We start from the raw sequence: 20,778 nt of genomic DNA, 5'->3' as shown, positions 1-20,778 counted from the left end.
ATCTCACTGAAGCTGAGAAGCAGGCCTGCATGGAAAATGCTCACTCTGGTTCTCCTCAGGAGGTGAAGTGAACAAGACCCTTCCCTCCCCGTGGGGAAGATTTGCTGGGTGATGTTTAGCCTCAGGGCTGGGGCTGTAACAGGGAGGAAGAACTAAAAAGCAAATGGTCCAAAAGGAAGGAAAAATTCACTGGGACACTTGCAGTCAAAAAAAAAAAAAAAAAATCACCATATATAAATAGGCAAGTCAGACACAAAAGCAGTAGGAGAAAAGTATTCTTCTCCTTCTGCTGTGGTATATGTTGAACTGCCAATGTATCAAGGCATTAAGAATGAGTATTATCCAGGGAATGCATGACTGGAGCAGGATATGATCCCTGTTGCAGTGTCTGAATAACAAGGTTTACCTTCATCCTAATCTCAGTGTTAACTAATGGGCAAAATGGATGAAACTACATTTCAGGGCCAAGTGATGCTTTGCCATGGACTGAAGCAAGAGGAGAGCACATGAATGTTTTGAACAATGCAAAACACAAAGTAGAAACAAATGATGTGTGGGAAATCCATCCTCAGAAAAAGACCTGTGCTGAGCCAGTGCATCTTAAGTTAAAATTTGGGGGCAAATGGGTTCTGTAACACTGACCCAGGCATGCACTTTATCCCCCACATACATAACCACAGCAGAAGCTGGGGAATAAGCACAAAGAATGTATGAAAAAAAAAAAAAAAAGAGGAAGGTAGCCATGATCTTCATGCAATGCAGGATATCTACACTGTTTGTCCATCTGTCTCCAAAACATGTGAAAGGAAAGTATTGAGTGAAACAGATGGGCAACCACAGCAAAAGCTGCTCTGGACTCTGATCCAAAGCCCACAGTAATGAAGGAAAGTCCACCTCTGTGGCAAACCTTGTGCAGTACCCACAGCTTCAGTGAATATGGTCAGTCATCATAAGGGACTATTGAAGATACATAGTAGAAAGAGTGTCTTTACAGCACCAAATATCCAGTCATGATGTTGCCAGCTTTCATGGTATAGGTTGAATTTTTTCCAGTCTCGGCTTCTGGAAGCATTCTGTGTATACGTGAAAAACCCATTTTTATTCTGTTTTTTTTTTTTTTATTATTACTTTAGTTTCTATGCCCCATATAGCTGTAGAGAAAAGCTGAAAACCTACAAATGCTGAAGGGCCAAACTCAAATTCAAATCAAATAAATACTATATACATAGCTATATGTATACGTGTGTGTGTGTGTATAGATACATATTATAACTCCACTTCAGGGATAAACATAAGATTTTTTAGAACCTGAGGACCTGGTGATACTGTAACCATCAATGGCCAGGCATGGCCTTTGGAGAGAAAAAACATATGGGGTCACATCACTGAACACTAAGGTACAACCAATCACCAAACTGACAGAGCCAAATTCTTGGCTGCTCAAAACTGGCATAGTTCCACTGAGTTACGTAAATCAGCAGCTGGGTCATGAACTTAAACCTGAAATCAGAGAAAACAAATTTCTGGGAATACAGACATTTCAGCTTGCTTCACACCATCCATCTTTTGTTGAACTTTTTTTTTTTTTTTTTTTTTTTTTTTTTTTTTTTTTTTTTGGCATTTGCACAGAAAACATGCCAGTGTGTCTTTTACAGCACTCTGAGGAAGAAAATCCAAGCTGCTCTGCCTGATATTAAAAGATGTGGCATTTGGTAACATTTGGATGCAATCCAGTTGCTAAACTGCTGAACCGCAGCTTGTAAGGCACAGCTTGAAGGGAAAGCAGCAAAAGACAGATGAAAATGAAATTTATCAACAGGAATAAAAGAACATGTGAGCGGAAGGCAGTGGGAAGAGTATCCAGTGTCTGAGGATGGAGAAAAGTGTGGCAAGTGCATTAGCAGTGGCATTAGTGATTTTAAAGACAGCCACCTAATGAAGCTGAGCATTAGCATCACGATAAATTGGAATGGAAGAACGAACTTTGGAGCGAGTGAGTGGAAGCACTGCATGTGGCCCAATGTGTGATGGCATGCAAAATGACCCCACCTGGGATATGTTACAGGCTAAAGACCAATGCCTGCTACTTACTCAAGTGATGAGATAAAAGTTGCATTATGTAAGATCAATGCACATTATAAGAAACAGATTCTTATGGTATTAAAAAGATCACCATCTGGTGATAAAAAACCCAGTTGTGTAATCTCCAAGTATTTAGCCTTTGAACAAGTGTCACATGCATTCAAGTGTTAATAATTAAGGGTGGTATATCAACCTTAAGCTTTGAATTCTTCAAGATACTGTCAGTTTAAATCTGACTCTTGGTATCGCTATAGCATGTTTTTGCTTTTAAAAGGAATTACAAGGTCCTAAGAACATCACATCAGCCTTCCTAATGAGAGAACCATAGCAAATAGGGCTGGAAGGGACCTTGCAAGGTCATCTAGTCCAGCCCTCTGCCCTAAGGCAGGATCAATTATACCCATATCATTCCTGACAGATGTTTGTCTAACCTGTTCTTAAAAATGTCTGGCAATGAAGATCCCATAACCTCCCCAGGCAATCTGTTTCAGTACTTCACTACTGTTACAGCTAGAAAGCCTGTCCTAATGTTTTCCTAAAATCTCTTTTGCTGCAATTTAAATCCATTAGTTCTTTTTGTATTCCCAGTAGACAAAGAGAACAATTTACTCCTCTCCTCTATGCAGCAAGCTCTACATATCTGAAGACTGGTAGCACAGTCTTATTTCTTTCCCTGTATCTCCTTGCTCTAGATGTATAAACCCACTTCTTACAATCTGTCCTCAGAGGTCATGTTTTCTAGACTTTTGATCAATAGCACTATTTTCTGCTGGACTTTCCAATTGGTCTACATTTTTCTTTTTTGAAGTAGAGTGCACAAAAGCAGACACATTACTCCAGCTGAGGTCTGAAGCAGAGAATAAGTAGGGTAGGATTACTTCATATTTCTTCTCCATGACACATTATTTATAGAGCAGAAATTGCATTAGCTTTCCTCACACTGTGGCCTGTGTTCAGTTTTTAATTCCCAGCAGTCACAGAGCCTTCCTGCAGAATGACCACTGAGTCAGTTGCTCCCATCATTTATGTATGTTGGCTATAGGAATTCAGTGGCAAGATCCTGGTATGTCCAATACTTCAATTCCTTGAATTTAAGCCCCTTCACCTTTGACTGACTTGTTCAGGCTTAGTAAGGAGCTCATGTATCTATCAGTATGAAGAGCAATGGAGTAATATCAGAAAATAATGTAGCCCAATACCACTGTGTCTGTCCAGCACAGGGGAATTCAGCAATGATTCTTCCCAATAATACCATGTTTAGCATATTCAGCCAGTAATCTGAAACACAATTTATTTTTAGAGGAGTTGAAGAAGTTTAAAATACAGAAAATAAAGCAAAAAACATTGCAGCTCAGAGGTATCCTAATGTGATGAAAGCTCCCCAACCTGTATCTGTATCCTAATAGACCAAATGCCCAGTAAGGGAAGGCTCTTTAAAGCACCAATTATACCTAGAAGCAGGATGAAATGGGAACTGAATCTTATCAGCTCCACCTTGCAGAAGTCAAACCTCTATTCATATCTGTAATGTAAGGAATTATAATTGTCTCATATAATCTTGAAATGTGTGACAAGGAACAAGGTATAGCTTCTCTTTCTGCTATACAGGCAGATCCATCTATGTAGCAGCTTAAACAGAAAGAATAAGGTTCACCACAGGGGCTTAAAAAACAGTCCAAAACTACACTATGGTAAGTGCTAACCCTTCAAGTGACAAAGTGTTTTTTCACCCAGAATGGAAGTGCAAGTTATCCTCCCCATAATGTGTTTATGAGCACATTAAGCACAACAGTAGTGAAATTTTTAAATTTTACTGAATTTGAGCTTACTCTAATTTTGTTTTTTACCAAGTATTTGAAACAATTTGGCATGATTAACAATTAATAAAGGAATACTAGCTTCTAACTCCCATCAAACTCGAACACATAATTCCCACAGGTATCACTGAAAATCCCTATTCTGAATATTGTTATCTGTTGGATAAACAGCTCAAAACATTACTGGCTTTATACACAAACATCATCTGCCTTCAGTAATTTATGAAAATCATAAAATTGATTTAAGCTCTTCTCAGTGCTCCATAAATTTTATGCAGCCCTTAAATTAGAAAACCTCTGCTGCTGCAGTGGCATTGATCAGAACAATGCTTAATCTCTTCTCTTGAGATAGTTGGCATGTCAGAGGAGAAAAGAAGAGACTCGGGCAGCTGAATTGTTTGTTTCAATTTAACAGGGCAGAATAAAACAGCCTAGATGCCAGGGCTCTAGTCCCACTGAGACTGTGTGCATCAAGCTTTTATTGCCAAAACAGTTGTTCTAACCTTCCCCTGCCTTTCCTTGCTTTAAAATCAGAAAATAACTTCCATTGATTTCACAAGGACACTTTTTTGCACACATCATCAGATTTGTGATACTTGATATGTACCCTTTCTAATTTATAACCAGTGTGTTACTGTTGTCAGATATAACAACATGCTGCATCTGCCCAATTATAAATTGGTGCAAAAAAGTTGTGCTGACATCACTACATCCTTACCAGATAGTCTCCCTCTCAGCCCAAAGCTACAACAGAACAAATGTAGGATACTTCCTTTTACTAGTTTTTATGAGTGTTTATTTTTTAATCTCTGCCTTCTTTGGCAAAGATTAAACCCATATTTTTTGGCACTGAATCTAGTACAAGGTGAAAATGAAGTCCTCATATAGATAAACTATATTTGAATGGGCTCCTTTACTCTTAAATTTGGCCTCTTTACTCTTAAATTTGGCCTAGTTATTTTACACTAGTTATATCAAAACTAATTATATTAACACTGCAGACTGCTTTGGTTTTTTATTGAGATTCTGTGTTAGCTTTTGGTTTGTGCTAGCTAGCTCAGATTAAGAGCTTATTGTTTCTCTGGTGAAGTCTCATCTAAAGCAGACCAATTTTCAAAACCTAAGTATTCAGGTCATTATTAGAATAACTCTTTTTGGTGTTTCATACTGGGGATCCAAAGTCAGAAGCTACTGTAGTCTTTTTCTTAGAACTGACACTCTGCAGCTCTTTCCACTCTCCTGATAACGTTTCCTAGTTTGTCATTCAGACAGTCACCATTTTTAAGGGATGCATTTTCAACCTTTCTATACTCACGCTTTTCTACCACGTAACCCTGTGAGTTTCATTCTTCCTCATACACTATGTTTTTGCTCAGAGGTATACAAACCATCTGTGCCTCTAATACAATGTTCTTAAATAGCCTCCAGGCAGATCTCTATGGTTTTTAAGTACTTCTCTTTGCCCTTCAGCCTGCTGTTAACCATTTTCCTCATAGTTTTGTAATCTGCCCTTTTAAAGTTCGTTGTTACTGTGCTGTCCCTAAGGGAACAACTCTTTCATGATATCAAAACCAAGAGTGTGCAGTGATCACCGTTACCCCACAGAGGTTTGACAACACCTTCTTCTAATAACTTCTGCCTATTACAAGGTAGCTCCCTCTTGCTCATGGCCTTAACTAATCAGGTATTGCACTGAGGACTGCCACAGGAGTCAAGGAAAAGGAATCCTTTGCCATATGGATTGGAATGGCACCAAAGCCACTTTAAATCTCCTGATAGGGGAAAAACTGGTTTTGCCAGCTGCTGCTTTACCTCCATCAAAAAATAGGAAGTCATAGAGGCAAAACCACTGTAGAATTCAATCTTTTGTAGTTTCCCTGACTGGTCCCATCCATTTTCCCCAGAAGGATGTTACTTCCCAGGGGCTGGCTCTGAAATTGTATAGGGTTTCAAAACCTTAAGGAAGTCTACAGGAGGTTGCAGTCTCTCAGGTAAAACCCTGAAGTGTTTCTTCCCTGGTTTTCATGGCTATCCTTGTGACTACGCTCTCTGGAATGCTCAAGGAAGTTGGGGGAATGGGATGGTCTATGACATGAATAATCTCTTTGCAGATTTACACCTCACTCTAGGAATCACAGAATGGTTTGGGTTGGAAGGGAATGGGAAAAAAGGGATGATACTGAAGAGGCGGTTGATCCTTTCTGTTTGCTGAACACACAAAGGATTGATTTATGGCACCTTGCCACGGGAGGGCTACAGGTTATTAACCAACTTCAATGGACAAACACTTGCTGAGATTGCATATCATACCTCTCATTCTGTACCAAAGGTAATGACTCATCTTCAGGCATGCCTGATGTCCTTGACAATGCAATTGGCTCTAAACAGCCAAGTGAAGCATTACTTTGTTAATACACTACAGCACCAGGGAAACAATCAGCTGAAATGATGACATTGCTACTTCCTGCTTCATTACAAATCTGCAGCTTCCTAACAGGATTATATACTGGAGCACTGTAAAAAAAGACATTAAGTTCTGTGAGGAAAGTTTTAAAAAGTGTAATTAAACCAGCTAAATACAGGCTTCTTGCATTCAGTGTCTGCCAAAACAGCCTTTGATCCTCCAAATGATATTTCCTGGAAAAGTGCTGGACATAAAAACTAGACAAAAATAGAATTCTGATTCATTCCTTCCTATTTAGGCCAATGAAATTACTACTTGCAGTCCAACAAATATGTTTTTATCTGAAAAAAAAAATAACCTTATCAGACAGACTAGAAATATAACCAAGGCTAGGAACTCCTGGACCACCTGCCCACACATGCATTTTCTTGCTTATTCTGTCCTATTTCTTTGCAATAATGCATCATTCTTGATGATTCACTTTTGACTCCTATCATTTAAATAAAGATCTGGCTACTTCAAAAGAAAGGTGACAGAGCATCTCACCTTTCCTGATGACATCCAAACACCTCTGCAACACAGAAAGCCTCCACTAAAAGCATCCATTGCTGTAATGCTACTGCAGTTCCCTGGGCTTGTTCTTGCTAAGCTAAGGAGAGTGAAAACTAACAGCACCATCAATAGATGTTCTGGAGTCTTAAGGAACTAGGTAATTTCCAGTATTTCATTAATAAAAATTATGCAAGAGTCCTATATTAGGTAAAAGGACACAGCTACCTTCACTTCCCTCCTTCACAATGCTACTCTCACACTGAGCTGAGCAAGCTCCACAAGAAAAAATAGACATTCCCCACTACATGAGGGGAAAAGGACTGGAGATGGGGGCAGGGAAGAGAGAGAAAGCAAGGAACCAGGGAAGCAAGGAAGCAAGGAAGCAAGGAAGAAAGGAAGAAAAGAAGCAAGGAAGAAAGGAAGAAAGGAAGAAAGAAAAAGCCCATTCCAGTCCTAACCCCATGTTCCATGTGCTCACTTTGGCTTTCCCTTTATTAGAAAGTTCTTGTGGTGATTATTTTTCCATGACCCATTGCTTAAGACAGGTGATTGCTTAAGACAGTTTTACATTTCTTTCCTAAATGAACAAGTAATTGTTCTCTTTAGTCACAGGTTTCGTGGGGAGTTGATGGCGTGTGTAATTTTCCTGGTGTGTCACATTAAAACCACTGAATTTTCACATGATTACTTGGCTAAAATGCTTTTGTGCATCACTCACACCTCTTAATAAATACATTCAATTAGTTATTGTTAGGTGAACTGGGAGTGAAATACAATGAATACAAAAGTCTCCTCCTGGTCAGAGCACTACAAATCAGTCAGAATAAAGAAAAGAAACTGGGTTTCCCTGTCCACCTTTCTTTCCCCTGCTGTGTTGCCTGAAGAACAACATGCCTTTCGTAATACTATTTCCAAGTAAAACAAATTAATTTATTTGTACTTCAGACATCTGTCATGAAGTTGTAGGGCACAGAGCATGATTAAGAGTACTGCACTCAAAGTTTTTAGGTGCCCCTCTTTTTACTCAACTTTTGTTTCTCAAGTCTTTCAGTAGAAACAGTAATTTCTGTTTAAATGCATTTACCAGCCAGATTCAAACAAGACCTCAATCTTATTTTGAACATGCCAAATCAGCTGAAAGAGGCCCTCTCTAATTTTCAGGTAAATCCAAATTCCCTCTGATCTTTGGCAAACATTTATCTCTTGATAGCCATGTCTCCTAAACTGCCTCATGGCTAAAGTGAAGAGTTTTCAGGCTGTGCAAGAAAAACCTAAGCCAGTATATTTTTGTGCTGACGAACAGAACCAGAAAAGTTTACGTAAGCAGTCAATGGTTAATTCATCTTTTCACATGAGTTTCAGGGAGTCAGAGTACTTAGTCAGTCAGTTGTTGAAATATGCCCAAATATTCCTTCAGTATACTGTAATGCTACAAGGTTTCTCACAGGTGTGTGTGTGTGTGTGTGTGTGTGTGTATATGTATGTATTTATTTTTTTTAATGGATTAAAACAAGTTTTAAATATTCAAAATAAATGAAAAAGTTCCTGGGAACTTTTCATTCTGTATTTCTTCTTCTGACATTTGATTTTCTTTTTCATATATTCACAACACAAACAAATTATTTATTTACAAATGTAACATGTCCACACGGAAATAATCAGGTTGTCACACTGCACCTCTTTGGCAATGTTTATATCAAACCAGTGCAAAACCAGCACTTTATTTTTCCATTTATAGGTCTGGTTTCAGTTTTCTGAAAGGACAACAAATCTATTCATGTTCAAAATTGGAGCAATATGCACTCACACAATTAGTGTGAAACAGGCTTGTATCTGATCTTATGTGGCCAGAAGCTGGTATGTACAGAGAGGCAGCAATCAGTAAGAGGCTTCATTATCAGGTGATGAAAAAAATCCCATTTTATGCACTGAATTTTTCATTAAAATATCTTTGGACCACTTATAGAAAACATAATTTATTGTTTAACATGAGATTAACAAACTAAAACCAGCTGTTTCACACAGCAATGTCAAATTTGCTCCTCAATGAAGCTTTACAGCCCAAATAATTTTGAATGTCCTGTCACACAGCAGAACTGGTTTCATTGCCTTATACACTGTCACTCTGCAGCAGTTTCAGGTCTTGCTTAAATATTGTTGCAGAACATACCATATTTCCACATAATTTCAAATTATTCCCATTTCCAGCATCTTGTTTTCCCCAGCTCCAACAACTTCGAATTTCAGCATATCCTGGTACATGAATGCTGCAGAAATGGTCAGTGTACTGTACAAGGACAACTGCAAAATGCTAAAACTTTGTATCACAGCTGTAACATGTTTTTTTACTTAAATTTCCTGTCCACAATTTCCTACTTGAAGAAAACCCAAATACTGCTTTTCCACTGCTTAAAGATTAAATAAATTCTTTTAAATAAGCTGTTTGAGATCCCAAATAATGTATGAACACATATATAGCCAACTGGAACAAATATACTTGACCAAAAAAAGCCACCACCAGAAGAACAGCCCATTAGCGTGGTAACAGAACTGCACATTCTTCAAGGATTCAGGCATCTTTCTTTTACATTAGTTGATACCATCAACTACAACAAATTTTTTTATCTTGCTAGCACAACTGAGTCAAATTAATGTGATGCTTCTTAGACAGCAGTCACCAAAGACAGGATGAAGACTATAAGATTTTAGCAATTGCAGGCTCACTTACTGCAAGGGTTCTGCAAAGAGCTTGTCAAACCACACACGCCAATTTTTGTTAAGCCGTGAGAAAGAAAAATTCAGTGTCTGCTCCACAACAATGAATTCTTTCTCTTTTGAATGTGAAATCAACAATAACAGATAAAACCAACACAATTATCAACTCAGGCCAGGACATTGATAGGAAACACATTTTTAGTAATGGAGGACACTTTAAAATGTACTGATTACAAATTTGCATACGCTGGCTATGTACAGTCATTTTGTGACATCAAATAGCTTTTACATACATGGTTAAATTATCTTCTAAAATATAGACACGACATACTGTTCATACAGTTCCATCTGAACTGCAAAGACTCAGCTCTTTCTAGATTTATGCTACGTTTCTCTAGTTGGACTATAACAAAGTAAAGAGAAGACTTAGATACCATGCATCAATATGTAGGAAAACATTCAATCTTACTCAGATTCCTTGAAGAGTAAGTAAAATATAAAAAATACTAATCATCATTTTCCTCATCATCAAATGAGAGAAGACTGCTATTTTTTATTTGCTTAGCTGTACTCTGAGAAGCAGTTGCTTCTCTCTTAGTTTGCTTTGCCTCTTTCATCTTCTTACTTGAACTTACATTGAAGTCCAAAGTCTTCTCTGATGAACGTTTGGAAGGTTTCCTGAACATAATTTTTCCATCAGCAGGTTCTGGTTCACCGTCTGTAAGAAAGAGATTAAAATAGCAACTCACATGTGCATGTTCATCCTCACTATCACCTCTGAGATATTATACAACATATTGGAAATGTATTTTTTGGCCACAAAGTCTGTATCAGTGAATGTCCTTCATGCCCACGCATTTGCTGCGTGGCAACTGGCCCTTGAAGGCAATTCTCCTGCAGTTCCTACAAGACACAGGCTCCCACTAACCAGAGCTTCAACATGGAAGAAACTGTGAGCAGAGCATTAGAGCTTTAACCCATACCATCCAGCCCCATCCAATTACCAAAATGGAAAGGTCAGCTTCATAGGATCCTCTAATTTCACTTCACTATTTGTAAAATCCATTACAACAAATGCACTTATTTCAGAATTAGATGGCACATTTACAAGACAAAGCTTTTATTTTTCTTCTAATATACCCTCTTCTGCTGAGACAGCTAAAAAGATTACATAGTCATAAACCTGCCTTTTATTATCATATAGGACGAAAGTTTTAGGCTTTCTTTTTATCTGCAAAATAACCAAGCTATTCCAGTTGACTAAATCTGCTCCTCTGTATGTTTTAGAGCAAAAAAATTTAAAAACAAGAGAAATCCCTTCTAGGATTATCAGGCAGAGGAGGGAAGTTACAGCACAAGTTACAGCACTGACGCAGCATTTCTGGGGAAAAAATGCATGTGTAAAGTCATGAATCAGACACAAAGGCTCATGCTGCAGTAATCTGCAATTTTTATAATGTATATGTGACAGGATGTTAAGGAACCATAGGTTCAGTGCAAGACATTTTTCCTAAAGTACGTTATCGAATTTCATTATTCAACAGAAAGTTCCTAACAACACGCATGTGTTTGACAAGATTATGTGCTATTAATTATAACCAATACACATGTTTTGTCTTTAGCATGAATTCTTACCTCAATTCATAATCACTAAGGCAAAAAACAATTCAGTGTTATCATGCACAGCACTGGCTGAAACTCTTCAGTTCATACTCAAACAAAACAACTATTAAATCTGCTGTCTTTAGGGTAGTGCAGTACAAATAAGGACAATCAACCCCATAAAGAAACTTCACTTATAAATCCTTAAGTTTCACAGGCCCTTTTAAAGAAATCTAGCCCTAAAAACTAAGCACCAATTCTGTCAATGACTTCTATAGAATGCTCGCTTCTGGTAGCTTATGCATATGAGCATAAGCTATATACTACTATGCAGAAAATAACCAACTAGGTTTTGGGGAAATATTTCAGTACTGGTGCAGTCGAAATGCATTGCAGTTACCAGGAATTACCAGCAATAATAAAATGTAGATACAACAAGCATGCTTGTCACTGGATCCACTGTAAACTCTGCATGGAATGCTCAGGTGTTCAGATGCTGCACATGGGATAGGACACACCCCACTCAACCGACCAAAATGGACTATGTGCCATTTTCTTCAGAAGCTGGATGAAAAATTCAAAACATTTTTCCACATAACTGCCTCCATTTTGGGGCTCTGAAGTTAAATATAAAATAATTCCCTTTACTAATGGTTGGTTAACTACAAAGTTTACTCGGGAACTGAGATCTTCTAACTTAAACAAGACCTGAGGAACAAAATATAAGTCAAATTCTGGAAACAAAAAAGGGAAACAAAAAAATAAAAAAACATCCCTAAGAAACATTTCACCTATATGCAGGCCTAACCATCTATGTATTTGGACCATACAAGCTGTATACAGTACCAGTACAGCTGGTACTGTAGGACTTGAAATAGGACTTGAAAACAGGCAGCTATTGCATGAGGAGCAAACAAAAGAATCTAACTGGACACTTTTAAAGAGCAATTACTACACTTTCTTAGAATGATAAACTGAAAAATGAAAACCCTAAAAACCTGATGAAAGCATGTCCACAAAACAAACCAAAAACCATGTATTCATACTCCATTTAAAAATGGAAGTCAGAAACTTCAGTTTTAGCTCATCTCCTGCTACCCATAGTGTGAACTACACAAAATCATTTTGTCTTCTCTACCAGATAAAGAAACTAATAGGCATCTTTGCAATATGAATTGAAGCTATTATTAAGCAAAGTGCATAAAGAGAGCAAAGCTCAAATACTCCACCAAAACAGCAGCTAGCTTAGCTCTGACTTCCAGGGCCTCAATATTATTTGCAAATCTTTCTTTTTAAAGGAAGAGATTTTAGCTCTTAGCCTGTTTAAACACTGTCAAAATTCAATATATGCTGAAGTACATTCCTTTCAGCAGGAAGCCTAGGTCAGCTTCTGAGGACTATGATGTGTTGTGCTTGACAAAGTGCTTGACAAAGAATGAAGCAGTTGAAGTTACACAGCAGGTCCAGCCTTACCTAAGCAACTTGTAGAAAGAAAGAGAACAGAGGGACTGAGCTTTTTTAAAGAATTCCATGTAGCAGCTCAAGATGCTGAGCTGAAAACTCACTTCATAAATGACATCAATTTAAGAATCCACAAATGCAGAATTGTTTTCCTTCTAATTGAGAGTAATGTATAACATAAGAGGGGTCTGAAATAATGAGGGTCTGAAAAAGAAACACTGCTCTTCAGTTTACTGTACTTTTTTATTTAGTAGTCATTTGTGCAATCAGCAGCATCATTTTTAAGCAGTATCTGTCTGCATGGGTCAATGAGGCAACAGCAGGAAACACATGCCACTAAACTGGCAAGAACAACAGGAGGAGCAGCACAAACAATATTTCAATATATATGTCTATTCAGTGACAAGGGTGAAAAAAAATTATGATACCCTGGCAAGTTTCTCAACAGCTTCTGGGGCTGGAAGTTCAGCTCAGCCATTTCCAATGCTCCTTCTAGTGCTTTCTGGCCACCCATCTCTACATGTGCCTTGAGAACCATTTACTACAGGAATTTCACACACTGATGTCATGAAGACAAATAGACAGTCTTGCTCAGATATTCAGTCTCAATCATTTACGAGGAAAATTGGGAATTTTTTTGTTACTTAAATACTGTAAAATTCACTTTGAGTTAGACTCTTGCTGTTCATATGATGAAGAGCAGCAAGAACCCTGTGATAAAACAGCTGCTTATGCTAAGGAAAGAGCTCCAATACCCAAGACATCAGGGACTGTATTCTCCTTGCCTCTCCTCTCTCCTGTCCTCCCCCAGCCTCAGCATATAGAAGTGAAACACGATTAATATCGAAGGACTTTGAATAAGTAAGGACATCTTCTGCCAGATACATCATGTGCATGTATCTGAGTGTCCCAGAGGCCAGACAAACTACAAAAGCAGTAGAAAAATCAATTCCATGGGCTATAATGAATCCTGGGATAAAGTATGTTGCACTAATTGCCATCTTTTTTTTTCTTTTGTGGAAATCTAATTTAATGTAAAACCCTTTTTCTTTGTCTCCGAACCAACAGTATTGATTTATACAAATGCTGCACAAAAATATTAGACAAAGTGATTATTGTTAAACAAATTACTTATTTTTAAAAAGCCTCTAAGTCAGACCTCCGTGGAAAAAAAATTCCATATTTCATTATGAAAGGGTGTTTCTTCATATAGGAAAGGTTCAGTCCTAAATAAAAAAGTGCCTGTAACTTTAAGGTGGTGTAGGACTGATGGCTGGACTTGATGAAGGTCCTTTCCAATCGTGATGATTCTATGATTCTAACTATACTTGCAAGAGCCAATGTACAAGCTTCACTATTTTTTTTTCTGCTTTAGGAGACAACTGAGTGCATCTAGGACATTAATCAGCTTTTTTTTGCCAAATTAATGCAAAAGCATTACTCAGCTGTATAAGAAAATGTCACAGGAACTGCTCATGCCTGAAATAAAAAGTAAACCACAAAACCAAAACCTGTAGCTGTGTCAAACTGGCTGTAGAAGAAAATGAGCGAGGATGAAAATGAGATATGGAAAATCCTGTAATGATATTCCAAACCAAAGCCTGAACACAGGGACCTTCAAATGAAGACAAATCACTACAGATACAGAGGAGGAGAGGGCAGAACCTCAAAACTGACTACTTTCCATGTTTTGAAAAACTAACCAGTTTTATTCACAACAGAAAATTAGCAGCACTTTACATCTGATCTATCAAAGTGTCTCAGCACTGATGCATGGCGGAAAGGAAGCTTCTCGGTTGGGAAACTGACTTCCTTGCTACCTTTTCAGCTTCACATAATTTCACTAATAGTCTGATCTGGAACTATATATTGTGGTTCAGCACCCATTGAAATAATTTCATTTTCAACTCTGAAATAAAATTCAAAACAACAAGAAATGTAATCACATCACACAGCATAAAACTTTCTTTATAGTTTCCAATTTTCAGAATTGACAGCTGTAAGAAGAAAAAAGAAATTAACACGTTATTCAAAGCTCTATTAAACTAAAAGTAACCAGCTGTCTAAATACCTGCCTCTGACTCAAAATCAGGTCAGACTGACAGTGCAAAGGTGGACAAAGACTCAAAAAAAGCCTTCAGTAAACCGTAGCACAGTCACCCACACTTTCACTGAAAATTTCACACCAGGTCCTCTCCACAGCAGATGAACATAGTAGCACCATTTATTCCCATAAGGCAAAAAAATAAAAAAGGAAAAGGAGGCTAAGACCTCGTATAGACAGCAGAGGCAGATGAATGAATAGTAACACAATAATGTAAAGGGAGGGCAGCAGTCCCCAGAGTATAGTGATTCAACACTCCTGCTAACCTACTGTGGATTTTTTTCCTACAAATGCAAGTTATTACTCAAGGGCTGAAGGGGTAATAAGTAGAGGTGACAAAGTCCTACAGGGACTCAGTACTATCATCCTCACTCCATACAATTCTAACTTAGGAGTGTCTTTTTCCACCAAGGTTATTCAGTTCCTCATTCAAACACACAAAGTTTCATACTGTGTATTCAACTTGGTAGTTCTTTTGGACTTTTTTCACAGCATGGACTCCACCTCAATAGATTCTCATGGACAACTACTTCTTTTTGCCCAGCCTTACAAAATCATTTTTTCTCCTACTGTGATCATTCAACATTCAAGTTGCTTACATGAAAAGGAAACCAATGCTTAGAAAGAGTCATGCCATTTCTTTCCAGTAGGTCGAAATTTCTCCCAATAAGAGGGTGATCCCACTTTTAAAGAGAAATCACGTGACAGCTTTACAAACTGCAACACCAAGCACATGAGTTACACTTCAATAACAAGAGACCAGGAAGTTAGTCAGAAGCCAAAAGCATTTTCTCAGAGGAGTTCGAGCTATATAAACACAGCCCTCAGTTCACTATCTGGTTACACCTTATATATCCATTATATATATATTACATATATCCATCTGCCAAAACAAACCAGATGTAGTTTTATTTAGTTTCAAGCTAGGCTGCACTATAAAATTAGGAATTTTTCATCAATCTGCTTTTCAAAAATGTAAGACTCTCAGTGCATTTCCCCCCAGTGCTGACATTTGAATTCTCCATTTATACCATTTCTACCAGCTAAATTTTAACACACACTCCTAACAGAGGCACAGCACAAACCTGATTTTTCAATCCAAATGGCAGAAAAAGACAGAAGCTAAAGATGTCACATTGATAGCCATGTGCCAGTCTATTAATCTGCTCCAAGATCATTTTACAGCTTTGTAAATAGCCACAACAGCTAACTGAGGAAAAGTTCCACAGCTTCTACAAATCACCTTTCTGTTTTATACTTCTGAGGTTCCAGTTCTATATTCATAATTATCAAGACATTTCCACTAGAGACAGTAACATCTACATTTGATCTGCCTTTCATCAGCAAAAATAAAAATAAAGCTACATTTCATCACACCCTATGTGATGATTGAAGGGTTTGGACTCTCACAAGTATTAATGTCAACCATAACTGAATGATGAATACTGACAGAAATTCTTAACATAACTACACACATCAGCTGTAGTTTCACATCTTTCTTGTCTAACTGCAACTCTCTCACGCCACTTCCACCCTTCCATTCTTGAAAAGCCTGTTAAATAACTCAAGACAAAGCTTTCTAATTCTTTGCATCAAAGAAACATTCTTTGCTGTACCTTGCTGCTTCTTGGAACTCCTTTGTCATCTGACATTTTCCAGTAAACCATTTAGCTTTGTTAAATATATCTGGCAAATCATAATACATATGAGGGATGATTTAAAGCAAGTAGTAACATGTAAGAGTCAGTTCAGTGTTACTGAGCTTACACACCTGCCATTCTCCCTACTGAAGCACTAACCTGACTTTGCTCCTTCTGCCCATACACTCTTTCATGAACTCACGTGATTACCTTTAAGACATCAGCTCCACCATAAATCTGACCAAGTTAATGAGTTGAAAACTGATCATAAGTGATGTCACAAGACTGTATACCACAACAGTGACCAAGCATAGCAAAAAAAAACCCCAAACAGAACTAAAATTCAGGTAGTTTTTGGAGGAAGGATGATGCACAAGCAAAGAAGCACAGAAAGGCAACAGTATAAAAAGCCAGACAGCTTGGATAAATACTCAACAACTTCAGATCAGGAATCACAAATCCAAATAATGAAAAAAATTGAAAAATTAAAAACAATTAATCAAACGCAGTATTAAATGGTAGAGAACTGAGCAAATGTCAAGCTCCCTTTTATGGGTTATCTCCCATTTGCTTTAGTAAGCAAGAAATGAGTAGTCTGAAATTCACCTGATTCATTTGACTTTAAGGCCTCTTTAATTTGCTTCTTAATTTTCATTGCTTCTTCAGCAGTCAGGTCCCCTTTTTTCAGTGCTACCACTTGAGGCTGCTCATCTTCATTGTCACTGCCATTTTCACTATCATCATCTGCAAGTGGAAGCTGCTCTCTCTAGACAGGAGAGAAACAGAAGCAATTGTGATCACTACATTAAATCACATCAGCCAAAGGTGGGACTTTTGCAGTAAGATTAGAGAGGCCTGGCACAGCTGTCAGTGTCAGGCCCTCCCAACATGCTTTGTCTAAATGGCACTCCAGTTCTATCACTGAGACATAGCATGCCCTACAGACAAACAGTATGGGATCTTTTAATGAAAGACCAAAACAGCAGGAAGTTAATAAATTAATTCATTTTGTTCATTACCTTTATGGTACAAGCAGAGACTGCCATGCCTTTTGAAGAAAATCTTAAATGCATGGCTCTAAATTTGAATCTCCTATGCTGAACTCAAAACTGTGCAAAGGGAAAGGGAGCCCATGGCAGCTTTGTTATTAAAGCTGCCTAACCAAATTACTGTAAGCATTCTTGACACAAGAAAGACCATGTCCCTCGTTCTACTCTTTCAAACTTGTGCTCTGAGACAGATGAATCACTTGGAATAAAATTTTATATATATATATATATACTCGTTGACATGGAAACCTCAGTGTGACAACATGAAGTGTGGCACTACTACATACAGGAAAACTTCATCTTAGAGGCAAAAGTATAGATAGTATTACCACCATCTACTGAAGTTACCAACAGATGGGCAAAATGCAGTTTTCCTCAGGATCAAAACAGTTCATACTCATTTACCAAAGGCATACTTTACCTCCAATTCTAGCTCATCACAAATAATGATGAGCCTCTTTCTTAAGGTATCTCATAAAATCTTACCATTAACATGAAACACACATAAAAGCAAATTAAAAACACAGGGGGTAAAAACAATACCCTCAGAAAAGGCTGCTTTTTTATCAAGCTGGCTCAAAACCTGCCCCTTGCTCCTCTGGCCACCACACCAGACTTTGTGCCTGCTGACCTGATGTTATGATAATGTCAAACTCTTTCCCAGGTGTATTTTTACTATAATCTTTAAAACTTTTTTTTAATTTTTTTTATTTTTATTTTTAAATCTTGCCTGGGCTTTTTAAGGCCAGATGAACTTGGGACATCATTGCAGTTTCCCCCATCGCACCCACACCACTTGAACACTGCCAGCTCTGCAAAGGGCCGCATCATCACGCCACCAATTATTAAAAACAGCAGCAGGGAGGGGAACTGAGTGGTTTTGGTGGTATTGCTGTATTGAATCTCCAAGACAGAAGCAAAAGCAAGTTACAAGGGCCGCCTCATTTAATTCTGAGCGGGAAGCTATTGGTACCTCTTACCCTACAGAGGGCAACGCCTCAAGTACCTCTCCCTCAGCTTCATTTAAGGCCCGAGGGAGGTGCGTGGAAGGCGAGGGGCAGTGTGGAAGGCGAGGGGCAGTGTGGAAGGCGAGGGGCAGTGTGGAAAGCGAGGGGCAGTGTGGAAGGCGAGGGGCAGTGTGGAAGGCGAGGGGCAGTGTGGAAGGCGAGGGGCAGCCGCGGCAGTGGGAAGGGATGCAGGGCCCCAACACAAGCCCAGGGGAAGGGAGGGCCGCGCTGCCCGAGCGCAAGTGCCAGGCTGTTACCTTGGTGTCCACCGTGGGCCCCTCCCGATACCCGACCTGCCGCTTGAAGCGGCTGAGGAAAGCGGGCTCGGCCGGCCGCACGTAGGAGACCTGATTCCTTTTGCTCATGGCGGCCGCCTCCGCTTCCGGTCCTGTGGAACTCGAGAGGACGGCGGCCCTCGTGGGACAGAACTCTCCCCCCGTCAGGCGAAAGGGTGCGCAGGCAGTCTCGGCCAATGGCGAGAGCGAAGCCGCAGCGGACGTAAAGCGAAATGGCCGCGCCCGTCATGGCTTCGAGGAAGGGGCGGGGCCGCGCCGCGCCGAGCGCCAAATTCAAACCTTCCGCCATTTTGGAGTGGGGCTCGGGAGGAGGGGAGGTGCTGGGGACGGTAGGGCCTGGCGAAGGTCATGGCGCCCGGCGTGCGAGGTGAGGCGGGACCCGTCAGACTGTGGGACTGAAGGGGCTGAGGGGTCTTTTCCCCGCTGTGGGGGGAGCAGTGCGGGTCGGGGGAGTCCCGGTAAGGGAGTCCCGGTGAGGGGGGCCGCTCTGCAGGCAGTGTCACCGGTGCGGTGAGGGCCGACTGTCTTCTAATGCGGGTGTTGGCCGGGTGTAGGATCTAACAAGGTCAGGTAGAAGAATGGCCGTGTCAGCTGGGTCCGGGGCTCGCCGGGGGTGGGGGGGGGCGATACCCCGGGGCTGCGACCCCGGGTTGCGGCGCTGCCCTCAGGTATGTCGGGGACGGGCGGGGGGAATTTAGGAAATTCACTTTTTGCATTCACATCAGTAAAACTATTTCATGCTGTATTTTTGTTTTATTTGCAGTGAGTTAGCAATCTTTAAAACATAATGGTAATATATAATACTATTAACAAGTTCCTAGTTCTCCAAAACACACGCAAAACCCTTCGCGCACGTACTTACTGCACATACACTGCGCAGGCTTACTAGAACTTCGCAATAAACTACAACGTTCTCCATCTCCCACAGCACTGCTTACAGTAACTTCTATTTAAACTGAGTTTTTTGAGTAGTAATATATCTTGTTTAATTTTTGTTTTGCTTTTATAGGAGACTTACGTGACTCTGCATTACCTTCATTGAACTCACCTAGGTAAAGTAGGATGGGCCGGTTTCTATGTATGAATAATCACATTGTGCAAAGTGCAAACAAAGCCTAGTATAACTCTGTAAAATAATTTAAAGTTTTTTTCTCTTTCAACATTTTCCTCCACAACATTATTGCCTTTCTCTCTAAACTTCCCTATAGTTTTGGGTTTTTTTAAGTTCTCTCAATAAATGTGATGTTCTGAGGCATCAGATTCCTCTTGGAATGCTGCCATGTGGCAAGTTCTCATTTGTCCACTAGCTCTGCATCTGGATTCTAGAGTTTCTCTAAAGAGTTATTCCACAAGGGACTTTAAATTGTGTGAGAAAGTCCTAAGCTAAAACAAAAACCTCCTGTCCAAATATAAACAATTTCTGGCACAGAATAATATTATCTAGTCAAAAAATATTAAGCAAGTTAGTGTGGTATGTTTTAAATCCAGTGTAACGTCTTTCCTTTCTCATCTGCTTCCTCTGTTTTTAACTCTATTCTTTTGCCACTCCCCCCACCTCAGATTGCAGTCATGAAAGTGTTTCCCTCACTTTTCTGTTCCTTTCTCTTGTTTACCAAAAGTAAAAATTAGTAACAGATATAACAACCTTGTGCAACAGGTGCTTTTTGGGAAAGAATGAAATAAAGTAAATCCAAGTTAACTGACGCTATGTAAGAATCCGATTCTTTAATATTGCATCAGTATCTTGGTGTTGATGCCAAGGACTCCTCAAAGCTTTGATAGTCATGCACAGTTACTCATTCAAGCAAAACTTACTGGTGCATCTACTGATAAATGTGATGAAATAGGCTAGGGGATGTAGGCACATCTATAGTTTATTAGACTCATAGGTAAAAAATTGGTTGTTCTTTCTTGCAAGCCACAGAGAAAAATGCAAGTAACTTTCTTGCTCTAATGTAGCATCATCTGCTCCATTTGTAATGTCTTTTATAACTTCCAGTGGTAAGAAGGATACTTGAATCCCATTGTCAGCAATTATTCAGAATGTCA

The 20,778-nt window shown here is 39.2% G+C and overlaps 2 protein-coding genes across 4 annotated transcripts in view; one reads left to right on the top strand and one right to left on the bottom strand.

Moving 5' to 3' along the window:
• KIAA1143 (KIAA1143 ortholog) overlaps positions 1–18,893 on the bottom strand; it is a 62,626-nt gene extending 43,733 nt beyond the window's left edge. Inside the window, exons 1-3 of one of the 2 annotated variants that reach the window (XM_071735879.1) lie at positions 18,691–18,893; positions 16,984–17,143; positions 10,206–10,288 (exon numbers count right to left, since the gene is read on the bottom strand). In XM_071735879.1, the coding sequence (XP_071591980.1) occupies positions 10,206–10,288; positions 16,984–17,143; positions 18,691–18,798 (351 nt within the window). In that variant the 5' untranslated portion in view covers positions 18,799–18,893. Of the gene's footprint in view, positions 1–8,815; positions 10,289–16,983; positions 17,144–18,690 lie in introns of those variants that run through there. The other variant, XM_071735878.1, reaches the window with a different exon arrangement.
• An 18-nt stretch (positions 18,894–18,911) lies between these two features.
• The window catches only part of KIF15 (kinesin family member 15), a 32,312-nt gene continuing 30,445 nt past the window's right edge, over positions 18,912–20,778 (top strand). For both annotated transcript variants that reach the window (XM_071735877.1, XM_071735876.1), the window contains exons 1-2: positions 18,912–19,096; positions 19,739–19,781. Coding sequence is in view for 1 of the 2 variants with exons in the window: in XM_071735876.1 (XP_071591977.1) it covers positions 19,078–19,096; positions 19,739–19,781 (62 nt within the window). In the remaining variant the exon portion in view is untranslated. The remainder of the gene's footprint in view (positions 19,097–19,738; positions 19,782–20,778) is intronic.

The sequence above is a fragment of the Heliangelus exortis genome, chromosome 2 (genome assembly GCF_036169615.1).
Source record: "Heliangelus exortis chromosome 2, bHelExo1.hap1, whole genome shotgun sequence".
In the NCBI taxonomy this organism is placed as follows: Eukaryota; Metazoa; Chordata; class Aves; order Apodiformes; family Trochilidae; genus Heliangelus; species Heliangelus exortis.
The sequence above is the reverse complement of the archived record's forward strand: the minus strand, read 5'-3'. Positions and strand labels throughout refer to the sequence as shown.